The 25,880-nt window shown below is 40.9% G+C and overlaps 1 protein-coding gene across 1 annotated transcript in view; it reads left to right on the forward strand.

Annotated features, from left to right (window-relative positions):
• Positions 1 to 19,438, forward strand: part of AP1S3 (adaptor related protein complex 1 subunit sigma 3) — a 61,428-nt gene extending 41,990 nt beyond the window's left edge. The window contains exons 5-6 of the mRNA XM_073359934.1: positions 16,868 to 16,965; positions 18,786 to 19,438. Coding sequence (XP_073216035.1) covers positions 16,868 to 16,965; positions 18,786 to 18,918 — 231 coding nt within the window. The 3' untranslated portion in view covers positions 18,919 to 19,438. The remainder of the gene's footprint in view (positions 1 to 16,867; positions 16,966 to 18,785) is intronic.
• The last annotated feature ends 6,442 nt before the right edge of the window (positions 19,439 to 25,880 follow it).

Here is a 25,880-nt window from a genome sequence, read left to right on the forward strand (position 1 = left end):
GTTTTGCAAAGTGATGTCCGATCAGCCACAAAACAAGCAAAGCTGGGATATCACCAATCATAAAAAACAATAACACTTCTGCTTAGGGGAGATGTTGGAGCTAATTCTGTGGTACACCAGCACTCCCCTCTTCCCTGGTCACATGACATGGAGAAAGCAAAGCCTGATCTCCTGGGGCTGGTGCTAATCCCCAGAAGCAGCAAGTTCTTCCTTAGCAACAGACTTCTGGAGGCATCCGCTTTCAGGGTTCAACAAGTTTCCCCACCACCTGGGATGGGAGAAGCAAAGGAGAACCTGTCCCAGGAACAGCAATGGTGGGGGGGGGGGAAGGGAGAGGTCCCATCCAGGGACACCAACCTTCACAGCCCTTGGAGGTGAGTGAGCTCAACAGGGAACTAAGGATGACTTTTATTTGTTAGCATATTGTTTTCTCCAATCTCCTCCTGCTTCCCCCCACCCTCCTAAGTCCTTCCTTGGCTGGTCTCCCTCTCTGCCCTCCATGTTCCTTTCCATCCTCCCTCTTCCTCTTCAGTCATTCTCTCCCTCCACCCCCAAGTCCTATTTACTCCCTCCCTCTGTCATTTCCTACTCAGTCCGCTCCCCCACCAGAAAAAAATAAAGATCTGGAATCAAGTATGTATGTGCCCCTCCTCCCTCTGATTGCTCGGTTTGTTTACTTACCCCTTTCCTTTGCCCTCCTAGAGATTAAACGTTTTATCTCTTTCACCTGTAAATTCTGGGAAGGGGCTTGCCCTTCTGAGTTTTTACGCTTCCTAGTATGGTTCCCAACCTCTGATACTGTATTATGAGTAATCATGGAATCCAGCCTACTTCACAGGCATACAATGAGATGATTAACCTTTTAGTTATCAGATTAGCACTTCATGCAAAGTATATGTTAGGTGAACGGGCCTATGGTTTCATGATTTGATGCTTAATCACACTTTTTAAGTACCAAGTACGTGGTTAAAATTAAGCACATGCTGATCTGGGACCAAGTCAGTGACCTATTTGCTTTTTATTTTCCTTTGGGATTGCCATTACTAAAGCATTAGTGGAGACTCTAGTGTCCATGGTTATGACAGAAACCTCCAGGGAAAAGCCTCATATCCTTTCGGAGTGAGAAAACAGCACATCTACCTCTAGGGATACAAATGCTGCTAGGAAAATAGCATTGTAGAAAATCTATGAGAGGATGGCACTAAGAATGAAGTTAGTGCTTAAAAGGTCAGCTTGTAAAAGCATCTCTGCTAAGTGACCAAAAGACTGGGGGAGGTGTGCATCAGTTTTGTTAAACAACAACTCTTGGTTCTGATGCCATGTTTTCTGCACTGAGTATTAAACACATCCTGATACTGCCATGTGGTTGGGCAATTATCCTTGGTTCTTGCATTTAAACACTAATGCAATTAACCTGAGCAAGAAACACTGGAGACAGACTAATGCAGGAAAAAGCAAATGTGTGCATATCAGGGCATTTGTGTTCTCGTCCCAACTCTGTTACAGAATGTGACCGTTAGCGTACCACTTAACTTCTCAGTGCCATACTGCCTTTTCAGACCTTCTCTGATCTTTCCAAACCCATTTGACTCCCTCTGAAGAGACTGAGCCAGTAATTCCAGTTCTCCTGCTTCTAGCATAACTGTCCTGAGGAACTGGTGAATTGCTGTTTATAAGCAATACTACCTTCAAGGCAACCCTGAAATACAACTAAATTCATCTTTCAGACAGAAGCTCTCTCTTCTCGCCTCCCACCCCGCATTACAGTTACATGTCTGAAGAAAAGGGGAAAGCTTTCCAGTTGCGAAGGACTGTCTAAGGGAGCTGGGGCTCAAATTATCTTAGTGAGGCTGAGGCTCAAATGTGGTGGATACATGCTCTGTTTTCAGACAATTTGAAGTCAGACACCACAGAATCCCATATAAAGGCTGAATCTCATTTGTTTCTCTTTCCACTGCTTTATCATCTTTGTATGCAAAACGCCTCCACACTTATTCAGGAAAGCAAGCCTTTCTGGCAGAAGAATCTGCATCTTACATATGCTGTTCTTTGCAGTACCAGTTTTGCTGCTGACTTTGTTGGAAACAGGATCAAAACCAAATGTTTGCACAAGAGGCTGAAGTAATGGTTGTGCATTCAACTGTAACTCCCATTTTTTAAGTTAATATTGCACTAGAGCAGGGTAGGTGTTTTGCATTTATTATGAAGCATTTGTTGATCATAGAATCATAGAATCATAGAATATCAGGGTTGGAAGGGACCCCAGAAGGTCATCTAGTCCAACCCCCTGCTCAAAGCAGGACCAATTCCCAGTTAAATCATCCCAGCCAGGGCTTTGTCAAGCCTGACCTTAAAAACCTCTAAGGAAGGAGATTCTACCACCTCCCTAGGTAACGCATTCCAGTGTTTCACCACCCTCTTAGTGAAAAAGTTTTTCCTAATATCCAATCTAAACCTCCCCCACTGCAACTTGAGACCATTACTCCTCGTTCTGTCATCTGCTACCATTGAGAACAGTCTAGAGCCATCCTCTTTGGAACCCCCTTTCAGGTAGTTGAAAGCAGCTATCAAATCCCCCCTCATTCTTCTCTTCTGCAGGCTAAACAATCCCAGCTCCCTCAGCCTCTCCTCATAACTCATGTGTTCCAGTCCCCTAATCATTTTTGTTGCCCTTCGCTGGACTCTCTCCAATTTATCCACATCCTTCTTGAAGTGTGGGGCCCAAAACTGGACACAGTACTCCAGATGAGGCCTCACCAATGTCGAATAGAGGGGAACGATCACGTCCCTCGATCTGCTCGCTATGCCCCTACTTATACATCCCAAAATGCCATTGGCCTTCTTGGCAACAAGGGCACACTGCTGACTCATATCCAGCTTCTCGTCCACTGTCACCCCTAGGTCCTTTTCCGCAGAACTGCTGCCTAGCCATTCGGTCCCTAGTCTGTAGCTGTGCATTGGGTTCTTCCGTCCTAAGTGCAGGACCCTGCACTTATCCTTATTGAACCTCATCAGATTCCTTTTGGCCCAATCTTCCAATTGGTCTAGGTCCTTCTGTATCCTATCCCTCCCCTCCAGCGTATCTACCACTCCTCCCAGTTTAGTATCATCTGCAAATTTGCTGAGAGTGCAATCCACACCATCCTCCAGATCATTTATGAAGATATTGAATAAAACCGGCCCCAGGACCGACCCTTGGGGCACTCCACTTGATACCGGCTGCCAACTAGACATGGAGCCATTGATCACTACCCGTTGAGCCCGACAATCTAGCCAGCTTTCTACCCACCTTATAGTGCATTCATCCAGCCCATACTTCCTTAACTTGGTGACAAGAATACTATGGGAGACCGTGTCAAAAGCTTTGCTAAAGTCAAGAAACAATACATCCACTGCTTTCCCTTCATCCACAGAACCAGTAATCTCATCATAAAAGGTGATTAGATTAGTCAGGCATGACCTTCCCTTGGTGAATCCATGCTGGCTGTTCCTGATCACTTTCCTCTCATGCAAGTGCTTCAGGATTGATTCTTTGAGGACCTGCTCCATGATTTTTCCAGGAACTGAGGTGAGGCTGACTGGCCTGTAGTTCCCAGGATCTTCCTTCTTCCCTTTTTTAAAGATTGGCACTACATTAGCCTTTTTCCAGTCATCCGGGACTTCCCCGGTTCGCCACGAGTTTTCAAAGATAATGGCCAGTGGCTCTGCAATCACAGCCGCCAATTCCTTCAGCACTCTCGGATGCAACTCGTCCGGCCCCATGGACTTGTGCATGTCCAGCTTTTCTAAATAGTCCCTAACCGCCTCTATCTCCACAGAGGGCTGGCCATCTCTTCCGCATTTTGTGATGCCCAGCGCAGCAGTCTGAGAGCTGACCTTGTTAGTGAAAACAGAGGCAAAAAAAGCATTGAGTACATTAGCTTTTTCCACATCCTCTGTCACTAGGTTGCCTCCCTCATTCAGTAAGGGGCCCACACATTCCTTGGCTTTCTTCTTGTTGCCAACATACCTGAAGAAACCCTTCTTGTTACTCTTGACATCTCTGGCTAGCTGCAGCTCCAGGTGCGATTTGGCCCTCCTGATAACATTCCTACATGCCCGAGCAATATTTTTATACTCTTCCCTGGTCATATGTCCAACCTTCCACTTCTTGTAAGCTTCTTTTTTATGTTTAAGATCCGCTAGGATTTCACCATTAAGCCAAGTTGGTCGCCTGCCATATTTACTATTCTTTCGACTCATCGGGATGGTTTGTCCCTGTAACCTCAACAGGGATTCCTTGAAATATTATGATCCTTCATAATATTCTTGTAAGGGCTCCCTCACTTGTGTGTATTTTGAGCCTGTAGAACTACTTGAAATCTGTGATACCTGGTATCATGAAAACATCTTATGAAAATTCTTTATAAGCACACAGCGATCGCTATATTCTGCTTTCAGTCTTCCTTATATCAGTTTCTTCTGTTTGAGTTATTCTCCCTTGGAAGACACTGAACACTACTTAGAGATGAAGCATACACGTGCAAAATATGTATGTAGGTTTTACCAAGGGGAATAATGCTATTTTGTAACAGCTACTGTGTAATTAGCCAGTTTTTGTGAGGAAAGATGTTTTATCAGCTGACACTTTAATAGAAAAGCACTCTTCCACTCAAAAGACCAAACTAGATGTGTGTAGTCTTCTTTTGCTGGATTTTTTTTTCATGGCCACTCGGATGATATATGACCAAAGAAGTGATTGTTTGGGAGGAAGTGCAGGCTGTTTTGTTCAGGTGCCTTTTTTCCCCTTTCTTAATTAAACTTTATTCGTTTATTTATTTATTTATTGCCATTTCAGAAGAGTGGAGAGGTTGACGTCATGTGTTGATGAGTCACTGCTTTTAACAGGGCAGCCAGCAGAGATGGTGTACTCTGTGTGCACCAGCTGCTCTTAGTCATTCACAAAAAGATCAGAGAAAGCTCAAAGGACATGCCTGTGAATAATTAAATTTCTATTTTCATTATGAGGATGTGGTTGATTTATGGGAAGGATCTGTGTGAAGCCAGGTATTGACAAAGAGAATTTTCAGATAGCTCTCTGTTGATGCTTTTATAAATAGCTTCTGGGTCGTCATCTATGCCAATCAACTGTGCACGTGAGTTACCAGATTCATACAAAACAGGTTATGTAACTTGGCTTTTATCAGCACAGTTGTCTTGCTTGTAGTGAGCACTTTATCCATACACATACTTGCTAAGAAAGAGCCACAGGATGAAGGTGTTGGGGGAAACTAGTAATTGTACTCTGTATGAAAAGAGATCAAAGAGTTTCTTTTAGCTGATAAATTGGGCTGGCCTAGACTAGAAAGTTAGGTTGACCTAGTTATGTTGCTTCGGGGTATGGACAAACTCAAACCCGTGAGAAATATAGTGAAGCTGACCTAAGCCTCAAAATAGACAGGGCTACATCAGTGGAATAATTCTTCTATTAACCTAGCTACTGCCTCTCAGGGAGGTGGACTTACTACAGCAACAGAAGAACCCCTTTCCTCGCTGTAGTAAATGTCTGTGTGACAGTGACACAGCTTCAGTGCTGCCGCTGTAGTGTTTCTAATATAGACACACTTGACTGGTATTTCTAGCCTGTAGCCATACAACCTTGAGCTCTCAAACTAATTAAGGTTGGTCAGATTTGTTTGTTGGAGGGCTCCCTTCCAAAAACACCCACAGGTGCTCCAGGAAGAGATGTTGCTCTCTGAGTTAATACTGAACCAATGCCCCAGTTATGGTTTTAGGGGGCACCATACTGCTTTCTGCTGGATGAGAGAGAAAGAGGAGGTGTTGACCACTTGTGATCATTAGAACCCATCATATGGGGCTTCTCGGAAGAGTGGATAGAACTGTTATTCCAACCTGGTAAGAACATCCTGCATACCTAAATTCCACTGATGGTCCAACCATATATAGCATTATCCATCTCTTTGTCTTATCTCTGGGTATTCAACAAGAGCTGGTGCATTACAATTGTAAGTAAAGTGAGTCCTATACACTGACCTTACTGACTTCTTCGGGATGGTGGGAGTTGTATTGAAACTGAAAGTAGTCAAAACTCACTTTATTCTGAAGCGAGAGCAAAGGTCACTGAAGTTGAACAACAGGCTGGGTGAATTTAAACAAAAAGAACAATTCAAATAACTTATTATTATTTTAAATTAAAAAAACCTTTATTTAAATAATTGGTTTTAAACTTTTTTTTTTTTTTGCAGTTTTGATTTTTACTAAGGAGAGGTTGATTCTCATTGGTTGGTAACTATGACAACATGTTTAATTGCAACTAAATATAGCATTTATGCTACTTACTTTTTGTAATAGTAGTATGATTACTACTTTTTGCTAACTAGGAGGCTACATTGTATCTATATACTTATTTAAGCAATTATATAGCTTAAAATACTTATTTGAATTTTTATGTTTACATGTTTGTTCGAAAATCATGAGTGATGCATTTTTTACTAAATTAACATTTTACTTGTGATTTGGGTCAAGCTCTATTTGCATTAAAATTGGAATGCATTAAAAATGCACACTTTAAAAATCACCTTTAAATGGACTGATAAACTTCTGTATCAAAACATATATAGCAGTAAAAATGAACTGATTTTATTAAAGGAGACAGTATCTGTATTTAGCTAATTGAACTGATTTTGTTCCTCTATCTTTCAAGATTTTAGAATTGGTAGATTTCATCCTCACACCTCATTTTTATTCACAAGTTGGAAAAGGAAAAACAAGCTTTCCTGCCTCTTCAACTCCTAATCAGTTTGCTAACGTTGAATGAATTAGTCACTGAACTGAACAAGTATAATATTTTCTTCATTTCAGCTTATTCTCTCTGCATTTGCAGAAGAGATTACCACTGTCAAAAGTTGGTTCCAGGTGGTTAGCCAGTGGCTTCCACCAATTCAGTAGTCTGACTTTCTTTAAAACTTTGGCAGCAAGCATGTACTGATTAATTGAAATGACTTTTAATTTAAGAATTTTGTTAAAAAATCTACTTCAGTTTTTGAAGTGATAGAAACCTATGGTAAGGCCTAAACTTACTATGCTCTATTCAATCATTTGCATTACATAAAAATACCAAACCATCATTTTTTATCTGCTAGACAGAGTGACAAAGGATGTCACTTTCCTTCTGTAGTTGGCTATCACTGCTAAAATACAACAGTTTCCAACTACAGAAAAGGAGACAGAGGCTGTTAGGCCACATCCACAGAAAGAGTAAACTAATGAGGCTTTGTGAAAGAAAGGGGTAGAATTTACTTCCTTCAGCATGGTGGCCAATTACTGTAGATTTACCACTTCTAATTGCCTAGTACATCAGTTTAATTGGCAATATAATCATCTGAATATCAAAATTGTTCTGCCCTCACTCTAAAGCTTTTCATCACGTTAAAATGTATTCTGTAAGTACTTAGCATTTTCAGTGATAGAACTGAAATGTGTGGCATTCTTTGGAACTGAAGTGGAACAAAAAGACCTATTCCCGGCCCTAAAAACCATCTTAAAAATGTCATTCTACCTGAAAAACATGTGAGAATGGCCGTGTGGTATTCCATATTCATGATTTGCTGATTTCCCTAGCAAACTTTCGTCAATTTGCAAGTACAAAGATACTTACTTCTTTCTAACTGCCAGGCCTGCAAGCTCACCCTGGGCTTTGATACAGTTTAAAACTGTTTCTCCCACTGCACCCCCTGCCAATCACACATAGCAGTAAGGAGTCTTCAGGCTGAATATAACTCTAGAGGTATGTCTCCACTGCAAAAAAAGATCTGCAAAAACCAGTCTCAGACCCCAGTCAACTCACTATTTTTAGCCGGGTAGCGCTAATCCTGCATGTCTGTCAGTTGACCCGAGCTGTGAGATTCACTGCCAAGGGTCTTTTGTTTGCAATGTACACACACTCCAAAATACCAGTGCTACTCCATTGTCTCCCTTCAGATTGTGCCTTTAGTGACATCTGTTCAAACCTACTTGGGGCATAATCTGGAGACAATGGGCTTTCATAGGTGTCATGTCACCAAAGGTCTGACGTTGACATATTGAACGTTTATTATTAATGACAGCCGTATTGAAGCCCAAGTGTTCAAAAATCATGAGCCAGCACAACCACCAAGCCCCAATATTTTAAAAATAAGACATTTGGGTGAAATAATTGAAGTCAAATTTCACTCTTGGAGTTTATTTGCCTTCTGGCTTCTGAGACTTTTGGGAGTGTATTTTCAAGGTGTTCTTTTTTTGTCTCCCACCTCCCCACCCCCAGCAACCATGAGAGCTGGAACTTTTTTTTAAATGGAAGCTGAGATTTTGGTGTAATTGTATGATGCCAAATTTCACAAACACCAAATATTGTGAGACTTGCTATAAAACCAGCAGGGTTGGCAAATCTGTGACATGTCAGATAGAAAGAGTCCAGTGTGACCGTGAATTGATTGGACTGGCAGGGGAATGCAAATAAGCTAACTTTTTTTACTTGCAAATGGGGCAAATTTTATATAGAGTCCAAAAACATAATTTTACAAAGTGACTTTTCAGGGCAAATTGAAGTTAAAACATTAAAGAAAATGGAAAAGGGGGGCATTAAAGACTGAGTAAGAAACATATTAGATATAAAAATGAACAGTATCAATAGTGGGAAAAGATTTTAAAACTTAAAAAGCACAATCTCCCTGAAGCCTAGCATCAAGGAGACACTCAAAGGAAATATATTTTGTAAATTCAAGTATCATATCTATTTAAAAGGTCTTACTGAAGAGTTGTTGACATAGGGAAAATTGTAAACTTATTAAGAGCCACCTGGAGTAATTGGCCAGGGGAGGTCTGTTATGAGATTGAGCTGCAGCTAGATAAAGACATCAACAAGAGGTCTTCTATGGAACCAAAAGCTAGGAGGGATGTCCAGTCAGACTGTTATGCAAGTTATGCAAGCCATGAGAATAAAAGAGCTTCAGAGAAGGATAGTAAGATGAAGAACAGTGTGGTGGATGACAAGAGCTGAGGTGAATATAAATTCCCCGTCGTGATCATATCTGTACTGACTTGCATTCGCTAGGGCTGGTCAGGAAAAAAAATTAAATGGAAAATTCCAAGAGAACTGTCTCAGTTTTTCCCAACCACATCTATTTTTTTTCTAAATGAGATGTAGCCCTAGTTTAGTTTTACATTAACTGCTGTTCCAGCAATTCTCTAGACCAGTGGTTCTCTAAGCTGGTCCGCCACTTGTGCAGGGAAAGCCCCTGGTGGGCCGGACCGGTTTGTTTACCTGCTCCATCCGCAGGTTCGGCCGATCGCGTCTCCCACTGGCCACGGTTCGCCACTCTAGGCCAATGGGGGCTGCGGGAAGCTGCGCGGGCAGAGGGACGTGCTGGCCGCCCTTCCCACAGCCCCCATTGGCCTGGAGTGGCGAACCGCGGCCAGTGGGAGCTGCGATCGGCCGAACCTGCGGACACAGCAGGTAAACAAACCGGTCCAGCCTGCCAGGGGCTTTCCGAATAAGCAGCGGACCGGCTTTGAGAACCACAGGTCTAGACTATTTTCTGGAAAAACTTTAAAAAATAAAAAAAAGGCCTTTGAAGAGAGAAACAAAACATTATCATGAGGGACTGGAACAACCTGGGCATTAGTAAAGAGATACACAAACTTTCAGCTATTTGTTTACAGGTCCAGCCTAGGTCAGTAGTAGCCAAAAGTTGTTAACCCTCCGATGGTTGTTTAATGGTTTATATGTGAAAAGAGAGTAAATCTCAACCTAATTCCCAAGGGAAAGGTAAGAATTACCGCCTAAAGTTGGTATTAATTGGTAACCTTATAGTTTGTATCAGCTGACGAAGCAAAGGTTAAGTGGACATGGAAGACCAGCTATAGGACTGGTAGTCTATAGAAAATGGCCTTGATTCTTCACTCAGTCTGAGCTGTGGTTGTATGTAGCATGGGGCGAGGAGGATACAGGGCAGTGACATCATGACTGTAGCCCTGTTTTGAAGTTGGGGAAGCATATATATGTAAGAAAGAAACTCATGAGCACAGACAAATCTGCTTTTCCCTCTATCCCAAACTTCACCATATCTGTGAATTTTATCATCTCTTAAGGGATCATCAAAGTACAACCTGTCATTTAGTCAAATATTCTAAATTCTTTGCTCACCTTTGGCCCTTCATTTTAAATCAGGTCCTGTTCATCTCGGAGATGCTGCCTGGATTTATTGCCTCCATTGCCTCTTTTATACAGCAGTTGATATCTACCCACTCAGCAAGGGGATTTCTTCTAATGCCACAGATGTTAGGTTTAATATATCATTATTAATTATTTGCAGAATACTTAAGGCTAGATCATACAGTTTTTATTGCTTGTATTTTTTTATATGACTATGAATAGCACCTACAGTTATACTAGCTAGGTTTTAGTTACAAATGACACTTATTCTCATGCTCCTGGGAATATATGTGTTCTCCTCATAGGGTAAGTAAGGAATTTCCCTCCTTGCATCCACACATGGTGTAACATCACACAGTGTGACAAGAAGTATGTAGGTTTCCTATTCTGATGTTTCCTCTATAGATTACTGCTAAAGGCAGGATCTCAGACCCAACAGTCTAGCGGTCTCTTGTGGAATGACAATTATTGTAATCCCAATGCTTTCAGTGTGATTGTAGCCCTGAGGTACCCTCTGGATCTGTGGCAACACAAGTGATAATTCCATATATATAAGGGTGCAAATGTTCTGTAGCAGAGTGTGAGCTGAGGCTAGGAAATGATCAGGGCTGACTGGCACCTCAGGGTGTTTCCCACACAGCGTAGCATGGTCCGTGTTACATTCATTTCACTATGTGTTTGTGCTTTAGATGAATGTTCATGGATGTAGTTAGAATTCTAGTGAGGAAAAACATGAAGCCACAGTCTGAAGGCATTACATGCATGAGTTGGTTTCTCTTACAGCAACAGTTAATTCTGAATTTTCAAATGAATAGGGTGCCTCTCTTCTTGCCACCACTAGATGCCTGTCTTCTAGGTTCAAGTCCATGTGAAAAATCTGAACTTGATTCCTTTTTAGCAGAAATGGCTTAATTCTAGGTAGTAATCGCTTACTAGTCATGTAAAATTCTAATATTGATAAATGCTGGCCGCACTTGAAAAGCATGCTGGGATATACGGGATTAAATATGTTCAGAATGTACTGCTGGTGCAAAAATGATAAGTATGTGTCATAAAACACTCCTGAAATGTTTTGGCTTTTAGATTTTGCATGTTAATGTTTCCCTTTTAAAATAAGAAGTGGAGGGAGATTCTGCTCCAATCCAGTGCCTGCTGGGACAGGTATACAGGAGGGCAGCAGAAGATTAGAAGGCCATCATCTGAGAGGAGTTTGAAATGGAATGTGCTGGACCACCTTATGTTGAAAGGAGATCTTTATTCAGGCTGTTGGGATTCCAGGGATATTCTACTGTGAGCTCATAGAAACCTAGATTGATTATTGAAATAACAGATTGATAATCATGGTTATCCAACTGTAGGCTAGAGTGAGCATAAATGAATAAATTGGGCACGTGAATAGCCCAATTCCTGTAGCCTTGAATAACTATGCATTTCCGTCACTTTTACACTATTGATGTATCAATCTATGATTAACTTAATAGACTGAGATGCTATATGATTATATAGCTGTTCCTGATCTCCCTTTGCTGGAATTTTGAATATCTATGGGCTTAGAGACAAAAAAACAAAACAAAAACAAAACATCTGCCTTATACAGAGGACTGTCAGTCCACGTGTGTATGCCGCATGCAGATGTTGGAAATGCCACAGACAAAAATAGAAGACTATTTCCCCTGTGGAATAAAGGATAAGAGTCAGAGAGCCACAGTATTGTATAATGAGACATAGCTTTTTAAAGATGAAATGTATAGTTATCAGGTTCCAAGCTTATTTCATTAGCTCTCTTCAGCAAATACAATATAAATACTATCCAGCCGCTTAGGCTTTCACTCAAACTGGCTAAAAGAGTCGGACACTCAGATTTTTTTACTAAGCACACTTTTTTCATGACTCATTTCCTTTAGTTAGTCACTGAGTCAGAGCTCATGTTTATGCTTAAAAACTCCATGAAAAAGTCTCAGAATGAACTCCTGGGCACTTCATGTTCTTTTTTGGAGAGGAGGCATTTTAAATTTGTCTTTGTTTCTTTCAGCTGCACTGAGAGAGATCAATCAGAGGTGTTATATTTGGCCATTCCTTTAAAGGGCTTATGCACTTGCCTTTCCTGTGGCTTACAGGTAAAGATGAGTCCAAACTCAGACCCTGCAGCCAAACATCCCACAGACTTTGAACTAGATCTAAATCTACACTGGGCCTTTATCTGTAGCAGACCTGACCTAAAATCCTGATTGCCAACTCCAGCAGCCTGTGAGGAAAGTTAGGCAAATTTCAAGGCTAGGGCCCATTTCCTGTTAGCATTAGTTCTCAGCCAAATGTGCTTATACTACAAAAGCCAATCACTGAAGGAAGATAATAGCCCTTTAGAATCCTCCCTGCCCAGTTCTAAAGTGTTTCATTGTTCCTCTTCCCCTGGCCCTTTCTTCCCCAGGCCTGCTCCGTGGATGCTGACACTTAGCACTTCATCAGTTTCTCTCTCACCTTGTTATGGTGCATGAGCTTCAAGTGAAAGCAGCTCCTGGCATGGTTTCTGAGGGGACTCGCCAGCTTGATGAGGCCCCATAATTGGCTGAGCTTGTGAAGGCCTTACATTCAGCTAGAGATGTTTGTCCGTATGTAATGCATTGAATTTGAATGTCACAGCCATTCCATTCCAGAATTTCAGGGAATGTTCTAGGCATAATGATCAAAACCCTATTGACTCGGGGGAAAGGTGTGTGTGTGTGTGTGTGTAAATCCTCACCAGGTCTTTAGTGGCACCAAAACTTAAGACACCCATTAAATGCCTTCCAACATAACACCCTTATCTAGTATTCCTGCCTACTATCCCAACAGAGCTGAAAGTGCTGACTCCCTGAATAACACGTCTCCCAGATGGAAAGAATAATGGGGGGAAGGGGCATGCACAAAACTCCTGGCATGGAGGGAGCAAAATGGGGGATCCTGGTATGGGGGAGGGAAGTGGAGGGGCAGACAGAGCCCCTAGGATGGGGGGAGGTGAATAACTGGGTTCATAGAGCATCTGCCATGTGGGGGGAATGCAGGACCCTGGAATGGGTAGAGGGATGGAGCGGGGCAGGGGGAGACACAGAACCCTTGATGGGGGAACCTGGTATGGAGGTAGGGGTATACAAAGTCTCAACAAGGGAGGGGGAAGGGAATGGAGGACATGGAGCTGGGGGGACTAGGAATGGGGATATATGCAGAGCTATTGGAATGGGGGACCCTGGCATGTAGTGGAGGGGGAAGTGAGGATAAACAACTCCAGACACAAGGGAGGGCAAAGCTGAAGTTTCAGGGAGTCCCTGAACTAGAGAAGGATGGGAGGGTGCACATGGGAAGCTTGTGGGATGGAATGTTGGAATGCAAGAGGGCCCCGGTGTGTGCAATTAACTCAGCCTGCAGAAGCTGGGAAGTGTGAGATCCCCTAGTTAAGAGCTGCACCTCTTTCTTCTTGATGATCTGAATATTGGAGCTCACTACGCCTTGTTCCACAAATGCTGCTATCTCCTCACAGCTTATCTCTCATCCCTGGTGTGTTTCATGACCCTTCCAGGGCCTTCCTGATCCATTTTGTAGCCCAAGAAATTGAGCTGACAGTAGATTGAAAGCTTCTTCTACCTCTCTTCAAAGGCCAAAGGATCCTATTTCCTTCACGTCACGCTGAGTAAGCTATCCCAACAATAGCTGGAGAGCCAACTGTTTTAAACCAAACCAGGTTTGTTTTGAAAATCAAGAAAAGGCCAGTTAGCAAATTATTTCTTACATTTATTTTAATATAACAATCTCTTCTTTATTGTTGCTGTTCTCTTGACCTTTTATCAGTACAGCCACCTTCTCCTAAAAGATTTTAATTTTCTCTTTTGAGAGCAAACCAATTTGTGAGAACTGTAAATCCCAGTACTGTTGCCAAAATGGCTTGTTCGTTTGTCTTATCATAAGCTCCAGAGAGTAAAGACCAGTCCAGTAAAGGGTAAGCATTAACAGACTGAAAGAAAACCAAATGCATTATCTACCCCTTAATGAAAATCGCAAGAACCAAATTAAAAGACTTGTCTCAGAGCAATCACGTACTTTCACTCAAGCTTGTACTTCGTCCCAGTAAGTTCAAGGCAGTGAACTTCAGTGCTCCCAGTCTGCTTTAGGATTCTTTGCTGGAGGAAGACCTCTTGATAGCCAAATGATCTTCCTTAAGTTGATGCCATCTTAGCTGGCAAATAACAGCAAACAAATAATTATGAGAGATACTGAGTCAAGGGTATTGTGAGTGTTCAGCATCTTTCTAGATCTGGCCAGCATTTGCCAGAATAGTTATTGTGGAATTCTTCAGCTGTCATTTGAGGACACTCACATTCAGGGTTGCTGGAACAATATGTATAGTGGGGGTCCTAAGAGCCATTGAACCAAACTGTAAACCTTGTACATGATGGAAACCACTTCAAGCTGGGGGTGCTACAGCACCCCCAGTACCCCTAGTTCCAGCACCTATGCTCACATTAAGCAAAGAACACACTCCAAATGAATATGAATAGTTCTCTGAATAAGATGAGGAAATAAGAATTTGGCAAGAAACATTGGCTATTGATGAATCAAGACCTAATAGTAAGGCTGCTCTCTCACAAAGGTAGCGTTTGGTTCCTGGGTGGATAAACAAGATATAGTGAATTCTGAGGAGAGGGGTGCCTTATAGCTGGGAAAACCCTAGGCACTTCCGTTTCTTTTGTGATGTGCAGCACCCCCCACACTGTGTCCAAATCCAGGTTTTTGGTTCTGCTTATTATTGACCCGATGTGACCACCCTTACTCAGGCATCTATAAAATAAGTGATTATATGCCCTATTCCCAGGGAGGGGAGGGCCAGCTATTAAGTTTGAATCCAGATCCAAAGGTTCATTTCCAAAGGTTTGAGAGGTTCGTATCTGGGGATTTGCTTTGGTCCATCTCTACTATTATTATTTTGAGAGTCATAACTCAAGGTGCATTAATAACGAAATTCTAGATGTCGCTGAAATCCTTTTAGTTGTCCAAAAATGGTTATTGGGGGTGCTCTCTGTCATTTTTTTCAAACATAATAATATGACTTAAATAGATTTTGGTCATTTTTGAGTCGAATGTTCAACAGTTTCAAAGGCAATTAAAAAATAACGGCTTTTAGTAGCTAAACATAACTACATGAACAGGCTGGAAATCTAATTCCATGGCAGAACGAGTTTTTTCATAAAACTCTCCCCGTAAGCGATAGGAACATTACATCACCAGAATAGCCTCTCATTGGCAGAACATACCACATGAGCAGACCTCTATTGCCTAGCAACCACCAAGAGCGGATTAACCCTTTCCCAGATGTCACACAGTAATTGTATAGAACACATCTCGACACCTTTATGCATAAAAGTAACAATTAAAAATGAAGGAGCTACTATTAGCATAATAAAGATGGTTACCAGATCTGATTTTTATGCATGCTCAACTGTAGGAATCATAAGGTGTTATTTTACGTAATTAAAATAGAGGATGGACTCAGGAATGATTTTTAACTATTTTAGCTTTTTCTCCTACATAGGTTACTTTGTCTGAGTTAAAATTTTGAGAAATAAACCAGTTTGTAGTAACTCTTACATTTTTATTAAAAGATTTAAGCAAGGAGTTATATAAAAAGTCTTAAGTAAAACGTCATTAGGTAAGTTCAAGTCTAGTTTTCCTAACTTAAATTACAATACACTGGTCAAACTGAGGTTATATTGAGACAGTCAGTAGGTCCAATGATTCGATTTATCGGGTTCACCAATTACTGTACTTAATAACGGGATCAAACAATGAGTAAATTAAACAAAACTATTATTTTAACAACTTACAATAAGGAGAAGGGGAGAATCTGTTTCCTTTCATGTACGCTATTTAGTTCAGTGTTTGTCAGCAGCCAAAGCTGTTACTTGCTTTAGTTTTAAGGAAGTACATCGCTCCAAATAATTTCTTGGTATCTTCCTCTTTGGCTGTTTTTCCCCTGTTACGCTTCACTGTTTGCAAAGATTACATTAAGCTTGATTTGTTTCATATATTTCCCTCCCCACTTTAACACAATGCCTGTATCCTTCTGGCAGATTAGCACAGACACATAATGATTTCTCAAAAAGAAAAGGAGTACTTGTGGCACCTTAGAGACTAACCAATTTATTTGAGCATAAGCTTTCGTGAGCTACATTAGTATGCATTCGATGAAGTGAGCTGTAGCTCACGAAAGCTTATGCTCAAATAAATTGGTTAGTCTCTAAGGTGCCACAAGTACTCCTTTTCTTTTTGCGAATACAGACTAACACGGCTGTTACTCTGAAACCTGTCAGAATGATTTCTAAAATCCCAGACTTCTAGCAGCTCTAGAGCAACCCTGGTCCAAAGATCTTATACTGTTTTAACAACAGATTTAGGGGTTAGTGTCTAAATTGTGGAACAGTAAGTAACAGACACACACACACACACACACTCTTACAATTGTGGGCATTGGCATGATTCAAGCATCCTTGAGTTATCCTACAGGATGTTCACACTGTCTAAAAATCTATAGTTCACGTGGCTGGTCTTGGCTCTTGGAACAAGTAAATGGTTACCAGTATCTTCATCAATTATAAGATGTAGCTTGTGCTTTTGCATGCAGTGGGCTTGATCTGTCCTCTGTCTTAGTTGCATTTCAGGCTTGTCTCAGCTGATGGTCAGAGTCCTTCAACTTTCTCCCTGTGGGTGGCCAGTCCAAGGAAGAGGAGAGCAGGATACAATTTCAGGTATTCGTTGCGAGAGAAAGACCCCTTCCCCTACTCTGCATGGTTGGCATCTTTTGTAGGAATCAGGGACTCCTCTACTGAGCCCAGTTAGGGGTTCCAGCATGTTGGCGATAGCTCATTATGGATTAATGACCTCACAGTCTGAGATTCACACTGAAGATTCCAGTTTGGTACATACGTGTCATAAACTGAGTCCTTGCTATTAAAACAGATGTGTCTCAAAAATCAGATGCAAAAAGGTAACATAAGGACCTGGTAGGCAAACTTCTGCTTAGATCCCAGACATGAGTGTATTGATTGTTTCAATATAATTACCCAATCAGCATCATCACTCATTCACTTTTATACATTCTCATGGCAATTAATTAATTATGACACTGGAAAAAGAAAAGGAGTACTTGTGGCACCTTAGAGACTAACCAATTTATTAGAGCATAAGCTTTCGTGAGCTACAGCTCACTTATGCTCTAATAAATTGGTTAGTCTCTAAGGTGCCACAAGTACTCCTTTTCTTTTTGCGAATACAGACTAACACGGCTGTTACTCTGAAACCTGACATTGGAAAAGTAGTCTAAGAAGTGGGGGCAGAGTGAAGGGCAAGTGAGTGACTGTTCTAATCATCTTTTGCCTACACACCTAAAAGCTGATTCAAACTTCTCTTAGCAATGCTAACTTTCATTAAACATTGGGCCAACTAAAGTCACTCAGGCCCAAAGCTAAATATGGCAAGTTCCTGACATAGTGGATGACTGTCTTAACTCCTTGTCAAGTATGAGGCGGAAGGAGACACTTAAAATACCACTTTCTTGAATAACAATAATAATAACACAACATTCTCACAGGTGGGATATGGACATTCCAGAGACTACTCCAGCCTGTAGTAAAAGGAAACTATCCCCTTAAACTTGGGACTAATCCTGAGAGCTGCTGGGCTATACAACTCCAGTTGGTGTTGTTTCAAGTTGCCAGATGCTCAGTGACTCATGGGGGCAGGGGGGTCCTGTGTGTGTGTGTGTGTGTGTGTGTGTGTATTTAAAAATTCATGCTGCCCCTCTTCTGTCTGAAATTTTGCTACTTAGTATTGCTCGAATTTAAAGCTATTAGGGGAAAACAATTCTTTATCTTTCCAGTTTGGTTACTCTGTGAATTCACCACGATGTAACATTTGTTTCATTCTAGTCAGTTTCCACTGTGTGATTCTGTTGCACAGTAATGGTGAAAGGAAAAAATGTATTCTAAACAGGTGGTGGTGGTAAAACCTCAAAAACTAATAGGGGAATTCAGGGGCAGATACAGCACCGGATGCTACAGTTAATTCACTTTTAGAAATTGACTAGATTTCAAATTGCTACTGTTCCTTTAACGTGTGAAAGAGCTTCTGCATTTTACAGCTCTCCTTCTAGGCATCAATTAATTCCTCCTAATATCTGCCTCCCTGCTATAACTCACAGCAGCTTGACCACATAGAACCCAACTGACACTCCATGTGCCTGCAGCAAACTGCAAGATGAAGAATGAAATGCACAAACTTCTTTCCACTTTAATATCTTGGGGCTGTTGACTTGCTCACAAGCAGGGGAGTATTGCTGCATAGATAGGAATGTAAACAGCTCCTCTGTCAAAGGCATCAGAGAATAGACAATAGGCTCTTGCCCTGCACTAGTCTTTTTTGGAAGTATTAGTTAAGAGAACTCTGCTTGCATGAGTCACCCTCAACACCTTAATAATTAAACACCAGTAGCTTGTTAGAATCAATCTAGTATAAAATTGCTGCAGGCACAATCTGTTTTTTTAAATCTGTCCTTCAATGTTTTTAATAGAAACATAGATGTTCCCTGCAGACAAATGCAAAATCACAGAAGCATCTTGTTTCACACACGTCGTCTTCTCGTATGTGATGAACAGTGGCAGCATTCAAGGTCTCCTAATCCAGAAGTACTGGACAGCAGCTAATATGGTAAACAAGTTGACTGCAAGCTGCTGGATGTTCGGCACGATCGCTTTCCTGATAAATCTCAGCTCCCCTGGCAGATCTCAAGAGAGGCTGCAACTGCAACACAGCCACAAAGTAATAGGATCAGCTCTCTAAAATGCGATGCACAGTATTCACTGCTGTTCCATACGCACTTCTTCTAAGGGGGAATAAAGGACAGGGAACTAAAACTGTCATCCATCACTGTTTGCCTAGCTTCTTGCAGTAGCTATTAATATAATTTTGCAAATCAAAATGTTTTGGTATTTAGCTAAAATGGAAAGATACATCCAGCTGGGTTTCAAATATGAGTCCAATAAAAGCAAATTATGAAGAACTGCACATCCACCTAGCTTTATATTTGCACACTATTTGTTTAATCTAACAGAGCATATATTAAGGGGCAATTGTACATACCTAGCCTTCTGGTGGCTTTTATGTGCCTGTGACTGCACAGATAGAATGACTATATGGTTATGAGTATTTATTTGACAAATGTACCCATGCTTGTGCATGCAGATTGGTATCTGTTCATGAAACTTCCCAGTTTATGGGTGACTGTGTATCAAAAAGCATGTGCAAAACTGGAAGTCAGAGCTAAAATATCTGGCCCTTATGATTAAATTGGGGAAGGGCGGGGGGAGAGGAGGGGAAAGGAAGAGAAGCATTGAAATAATAATATCAAGAATCTCAACTAAACCTACAAATGCAATGAAAAGAAAAATAGCCTGCCTCTCAATCCTCCTTTTATCCAGCTCCGCCCATATATTGCTGCCTGTGTAAGACAGATCCCCAGCTGTTCTCAATATTTATATGCACCACAAAGGAGGCAGTAACATTTAGACTCTAATTTCCTCACCTTAATGATCTGACGTCTCAATTTCTATCTTTATTAACATCAGTTTTTAGAGTGGAGTTTTTAAGAGAGTTCTAGGTAGCATAACTCTGCTGCTGTTGAAATTACTGGTAAAGCCTTTATTCAACAGGAGCAGAGTTCGGTCACTGCTGAATGTTTTTGAAACTCCCCCCTCTTTAAATTGGTCTCCATCAGCATTTTGTGGGGCCGCAGAAGGCCTGAATGAATCTGGCAGCCACTGGAGAATGGGCAGTTGCCTTTTTACTGCCTTTCTTCCCTCAAGTGGATTTAAGTAGCAAAGGGCCTCATGATTTTGAGGAGTAGAGTAGCTCTCTGGTTCCTGTGGGAGAGTCTAAAAACTGGAAAATCTCTAACTTAAAAAAATGAGTTGAAGTTTTGCATTAAATTTACCATTCTAATTTGTGTGTGTTTATACTTTGTGAGGAATCTAGATCTCTGGATCAGAGAGGAAGTGCCATCCAGTGGTTAGAGCACTAGCCTGGGCTGTGAGAGCTGAGAGTTAAATTTCTGCTCTGCCACAAACATCCATGTATGACGCTGGCCAAGTCACTTAGCCTCTTTGTATCTCAGGTCTCCTATCTGTAAAATGGGCATAATAGCACTGCTTTACTACACAGGAGTGTTATGAGGATAAATACATTAGATTGTGAGGCTCTCAGATACTGTGGTGTTGGGGAGTCAGATAAGTATCATAGACAGAAAAAAGGGTGCTGGAAAAATTAGGAAAATAGACAATGTGCAACTAGTTATTTGAACTAGCTGTGTGTTAGTCAGCTGAAACTATGCATAAAATAGGAACACACCAAAGAGTTGATAGTGGAAGTTATGTAAGACTGCCTGAGGAAATTAAAAGTAACTACATTTAAAAATTGTTGATCCTTGATATTTAGCTATCAGCAGTGCCGTGTATTAGAGTCACAGTTGGGGCCTAGAAATGTGAACCTGGCAATAATGAATGGCTGATTTCATTTCTGTTTTGTTTAATAAGTGGCATGTTATCCAAATCTGAAGCAGAGAGTTTCCAGTCCAAATTGTTCACCAAGATGAATTAAAATGTGATTCCAGGTGAAGCTATTTCTTTCAATGCTGTTAACAGTGAGCCCTGGGGAGCCTGGCCTTTCAATATAGATGACAGATTTCTCAATGTTTATGTTATACCCTTAATGCCTTTCACTGTACAGCACATCAATGGAAAGTGCTCTGAATAGGCAAACCTGGACTCTTTCATCTCATGTTTTGTTTAGGGAGACGCTTTGAAAATGTGAAACCTATGATGTGAGGTTATCATCATTTTTAATTAGACGGGTAAAATCTGCCACATTAAAATTCATTATGCTTCAGAACTAGAATGATCTGAAGGCAATAACCTTATGATGCACAGGAATGTTGTCAGAGAATCATGCAACTCTAGAAAATTCTGAAGCACAAGAGTGAACATTCCACCACAAAGTTTCTCTTAAACATTCACTGTTTAGTTTTTGGGCAATCTTGTGCCCCACAAACTTTACTTTCCTGCAAAGTGTGTGTGCAGATGGATGGGGGCTTGTGTGGTGTGTGTGAGAGGGTTTTTTTATGGTGATGATGATGAAGATACTCTTAGGTAATGAGTGCCATACACTGATGATGAATGAACTTAGGTAATGAGTGCCATACAAGTACCTTACCATAATGTCTGAGCACCTCACAATCTTTAATGTATCCACCCTCACAACACCCAAATCCTAGGTTCCACCCAAACCACTAGACTATCCTTCTTCTCAAAAATTCCAACTGATTTGTTCTGACTTGAATTCCCAAGCTGTTGACTATTGAGAAATTGATTATTTTTGTAATGAAACAAGGGGTCGGTGCCCAAACAAATGCACTCTTGAAACATGACAAACTTTGGGGTGAAATTGGAAGAAAAACAAACCCAACGTTTTGGTCCATGTGCCTTTTCATTGTAAATAAGATCTGGCGACCCATCTGCCTCTTGGTGTCCGAACAGCTGCTGAATCCCCACTGCTTGTGCTAGACTGGGGCTTGGCAGGTGGGGGTCACATGATGTGCTGCTTCTGTCTCTCCTCCATACAGCATAATAGAGACAAACATAGCGACCCAAAATCTCATTTCCGAAACAGTAAACATGTTTGCTGTGTCTGCAGAGCATGAGTGTTTGTTTATTTCAAACGACTTGAGTGAATTTATGGCTTAATTTTCTGTTGTAACAGAGAACCTGCTGTGTCTTGATACTGGGTGAGCTGCCAAGCATTAGACGGAACCAAGCAGATGGTACTGTCTCTTTGCAAAAAGTTGTTTGCATTGAGGTGTGGAAAGTTGCTGAAGAATGTTGTAATATGTACATGCCATAATCTGTTCCGTCTCTGGCTACTAAACGCTCTGCACAGGCTTGAAAATTGAACGTTGCTGCTTAGTTTTTTGAAAGAAATGTCACCAGTGTGTTGTCTCAGTCAAGGTCAAGAAGCCAGGGGATATGGGGTGGGAGGGAGGAGGAGGAGAAGGTGATGATGAAGTCTGTGTTCTACATGCTTTGTCTCAAACTTTTAAGTTACTATTTCACTCTTCTAAAACACTTCACAAAGTCATTGTCTCCCAGCCTTGTATAATATTCACCACACAAAGGTCAATGGTGGACAGTTTTCCAATAGAATTACTCAAGTCCAAATTCTGTAATCTTTATTCCAACTGAGCAGTAATTACTCATGTGAATAGTCCCATTTGAAGTCAGTTCAACTTAGGCAAGAGCTACAAAATCTGGCACCAAGAAGTTAATAAGAATAGGCTAGAAATGGTAGTTGGATGACTTGATTCTAAATTTCTAAACTAATTTCAATAGTTAAAAGAACATGTTAAGGAGGTATTGCACAGATTCAGGAAACTAACAAATCAATTTAAAACTTAAATAGGAGGATAACTGTGTCTGATGATAAGGAATAGACCACATTTTTTACATGGCGAAGGGTCAGGAGTCAATCACAGAAGCACATGCCTGAAAAGTCACATCGTGTTGAACATAGAAACCAATAAAAATAGGAAGCTGTATCATATAAAACCTGAGGTGAGTGCTACAGCTGGTCTCCCACTTGCTAACTTGAAGTAACCCTCCCATACCTTTAGTGTTGGCCTTCTTGAAGGCTTACTGACCCATTCTTCCTGCAGGAACCCACTTCTAATCTTGATTATGAACCATTGATTACTACTTTCTGAGCATGGTTTTCCAGCCACTTGTTCACCCATCTTACAGTAGATTCATCTACGCTGTATTTCTCCAATTTGTCTGAGACTGTCATGTGAGACAATATTAAAAGCCTTACTAAAGTTGAGAGATATCACATAGATTGCTTTCCACATATCCACAATGGCTTGTTACCCTGTCAAAGAAGGATATTAAGTTGTTTTTGTTGTGATTTGTTTTTGACCAATCCATGTTGATTGTTACTTATTACTTTATCTTCTAGGTGCTTACAAATTGCTTATTTGCTCCATTATCTTTCTGGGTACTAAAGCTGACTGGTCTGTAATTCCCTGCGTTATCCTTATTCTCTTTTTATAGATAGGTACTACAATCTCTTCAGCCAGTTCCTTAAGTAACCTAGGACGTATTTCATCAGGCCCTGCCAATTTGAAGATATTTAGCTTGTCTAAGTAATTCTTAACTTGTTGTTTTCCTATTTGAGCTTCAGATCCTACCTCATTTACACTGATGATCACTATGTTAATTGTATACTCAATGCTAACCGTTCTCTGGTGAAAACTGAAACAAAAATTGCATTCAACACTTTGGCCATTGCTGCGTTTGCTGTTATTGTCTTTCCTTCCTTATTGAGTAATGGGCCTAGCCTGTCCATGGTCTTCCTCTTGCTTCTCATATATTTGCAAAATGCTTTCTTTTTACCCTTTATATTCCTCACTAATTTAATCTCATTTTGTGCTTTGGTCTTTCTAATTTTGTCCCTACATGCTTGTGTTGTGTTTTTTTTTAATATTCATCCTTTGTAATTTGACCTAGTTTCCACTTTTTGTATTTTTTTAGTTTCAGGGAATTGAAGATCTCCTGGTTAAGCCAGGGTGGCCTCTTACCATATTTCATATCTTTCCTATACACTGGGATAGTTTGCTCTTGTACCCTTAATAATGTTTCTTTAAAAAATTGCCAGCTGTCCTGAACTCTTTTCTCTTAGACTTGCTTCCCATGGAATCTTACCTACCAATTTGCTGAGTTTGCTAAAGGTCTTGAAGTGCTTTGTCTTTATTCTGCTGTTTTTTCCTCCTATCATTTCATGATCACTTTCACCCACTCTGCCTTCAGATTCTCAGCTAGTTCCATCCTATTTGTCAGAATCCAATCCAGAATAGCCTCTCCCCTAGTCACTTTCTCCACCTTCTGTAATAAAAAGCTGTGTCCAATGCATTCCAAGAACTTGTTGGATAATCTGGTTTCAGATGGATTATTTTCCCAGCAGATGTATCATTAGTCAAAATCTCCCATCACCACCAAGTCCTGTGGTTTGTTTTTTTTTAATGATCTTGTTAGTTGTTTTTAAAAAAACCCTCATTCACCTCTTCTTCCTGGTTACATGTTCTATAGTAGTCACTTACCATGACTTCACCCTTTTTTTTAACCCCTTCTATCTTTACGCAGGGACTTTCAATAGGTCTGCCATCTGCTTCTATCTCAACCTCAGTGTATACATGTTTCATGTGCAAGGCAAGATCGTCTCCCTTTTTTTCCATTGTACCAGCTAGTTCCAAGCCCTGCTTCCAAGTCTCCAAAAATTGGGAGTGAAGGTTAAGTGTTTAAAATCCCTTTGGTAGCTGTCATCTAGACGACACAATTGCAAACATCTTAAATAAAGTTCTGACAGTCAGTGACTAGAGCACATGAATTGCACAGAGTTCATGAATTTGCATAGAAAAGGAAACTAAGGGATTGCCAGCCTTCACAATATTGTTAAAAAGAGAAGGGAAGGGAAATTGTACCATGGCCTCGTTAGCAAAGAGAATCACCTCTGCTCAAAATCCAGCCAGTATTGTGCCATCTTATAAATCATGCCAGCAGAGCAGAGGTAGGGTGGAGGGGAAAGAACATCTTATCTGCCCATGAAAAAAATGAGCAAATTGAGCCTTTCCAGAGAGAGGGTGAGTTTGATTAGCTGCTATAGCGCTTAACTTAAAATGCAAAAAGTTGGCTAATTATAATGCAATACCAAGGTTTGTTTATAGCACAACACAAAGTCCCCTGCACCATTTATGGTTGTGATTACCCTAATTAAAAATAAGCAATTTCCACTCTGTTGGGGTGTTTATCGCATGATATCCTGAAGCAGTTAAATACAATTAAGCAACTCATCAATATTACATCTGCAACAGATGGAGAAAATCTCCATGCATGGATGAGTAATCCCTTTAGTCCTCAAAACAAGATCTTGGAGTGCTAGATTTAGTATCTGGCTCTTTGGTATAACTGTAAGACATAGCAATAGAAAACCACAGATAGCTCCCTACTGACATACTCATCTATGCAGGCACATATGCAAAGCTTATTCCAGGTAAGGCTGGCAGTGACTTGCCACCCGATCGATTTTTAGACAGTAGCTAATGAATCATTTTTGTCTTGGGTTAAAAACACACATTTTTGGATGAATATTGTTCCTTCTAAGGGATCCCTCATTGCACAAGTGCAGGAGATAAAGATGCAGAGATTTGCCCAATTTGGAGGATGGCAGAATACCATCATCCCATTACCACTTGGTGGTCCAGCCTCACAAATGCAAGCATAACTATGCTTTTCAGAGGTGCATAAAGGCAGATCTGATTGCAGACATATCTAATATTAATTAATGGAGCAGGTGTGAGTGATTGCAGTATTTGTTCGAGAACAGTCGAAGGAGTTTAGGTGTGGAGCCAAGAGAAGACAAGGGTCTAGCACTGTATCATCTTTGGTCAGCCTCTGCTACCCTTACTCACCATGGGTGGCTTCATTGAAGTCAGTGGAACCTTTTGTGAATTAAGGTACTACTCACCATGAGTAAGGGCCCTTTGAGTTAGTCTAGTTAAATTAAATAA

Source organism: Lepidochelys kempii, chromosome 9, assembly GCF_965140265.1.
Source record: "Lepidochelys kempii isolate rLepKem1 chromosome 9, rLepKem1.hap2, whole genome shotgun sequence".
NCBI lineage: Eukaryota > Metazoa > Chordata > Testudines > Cheloniidae > Lepidochelys > Lepidochelys kempii.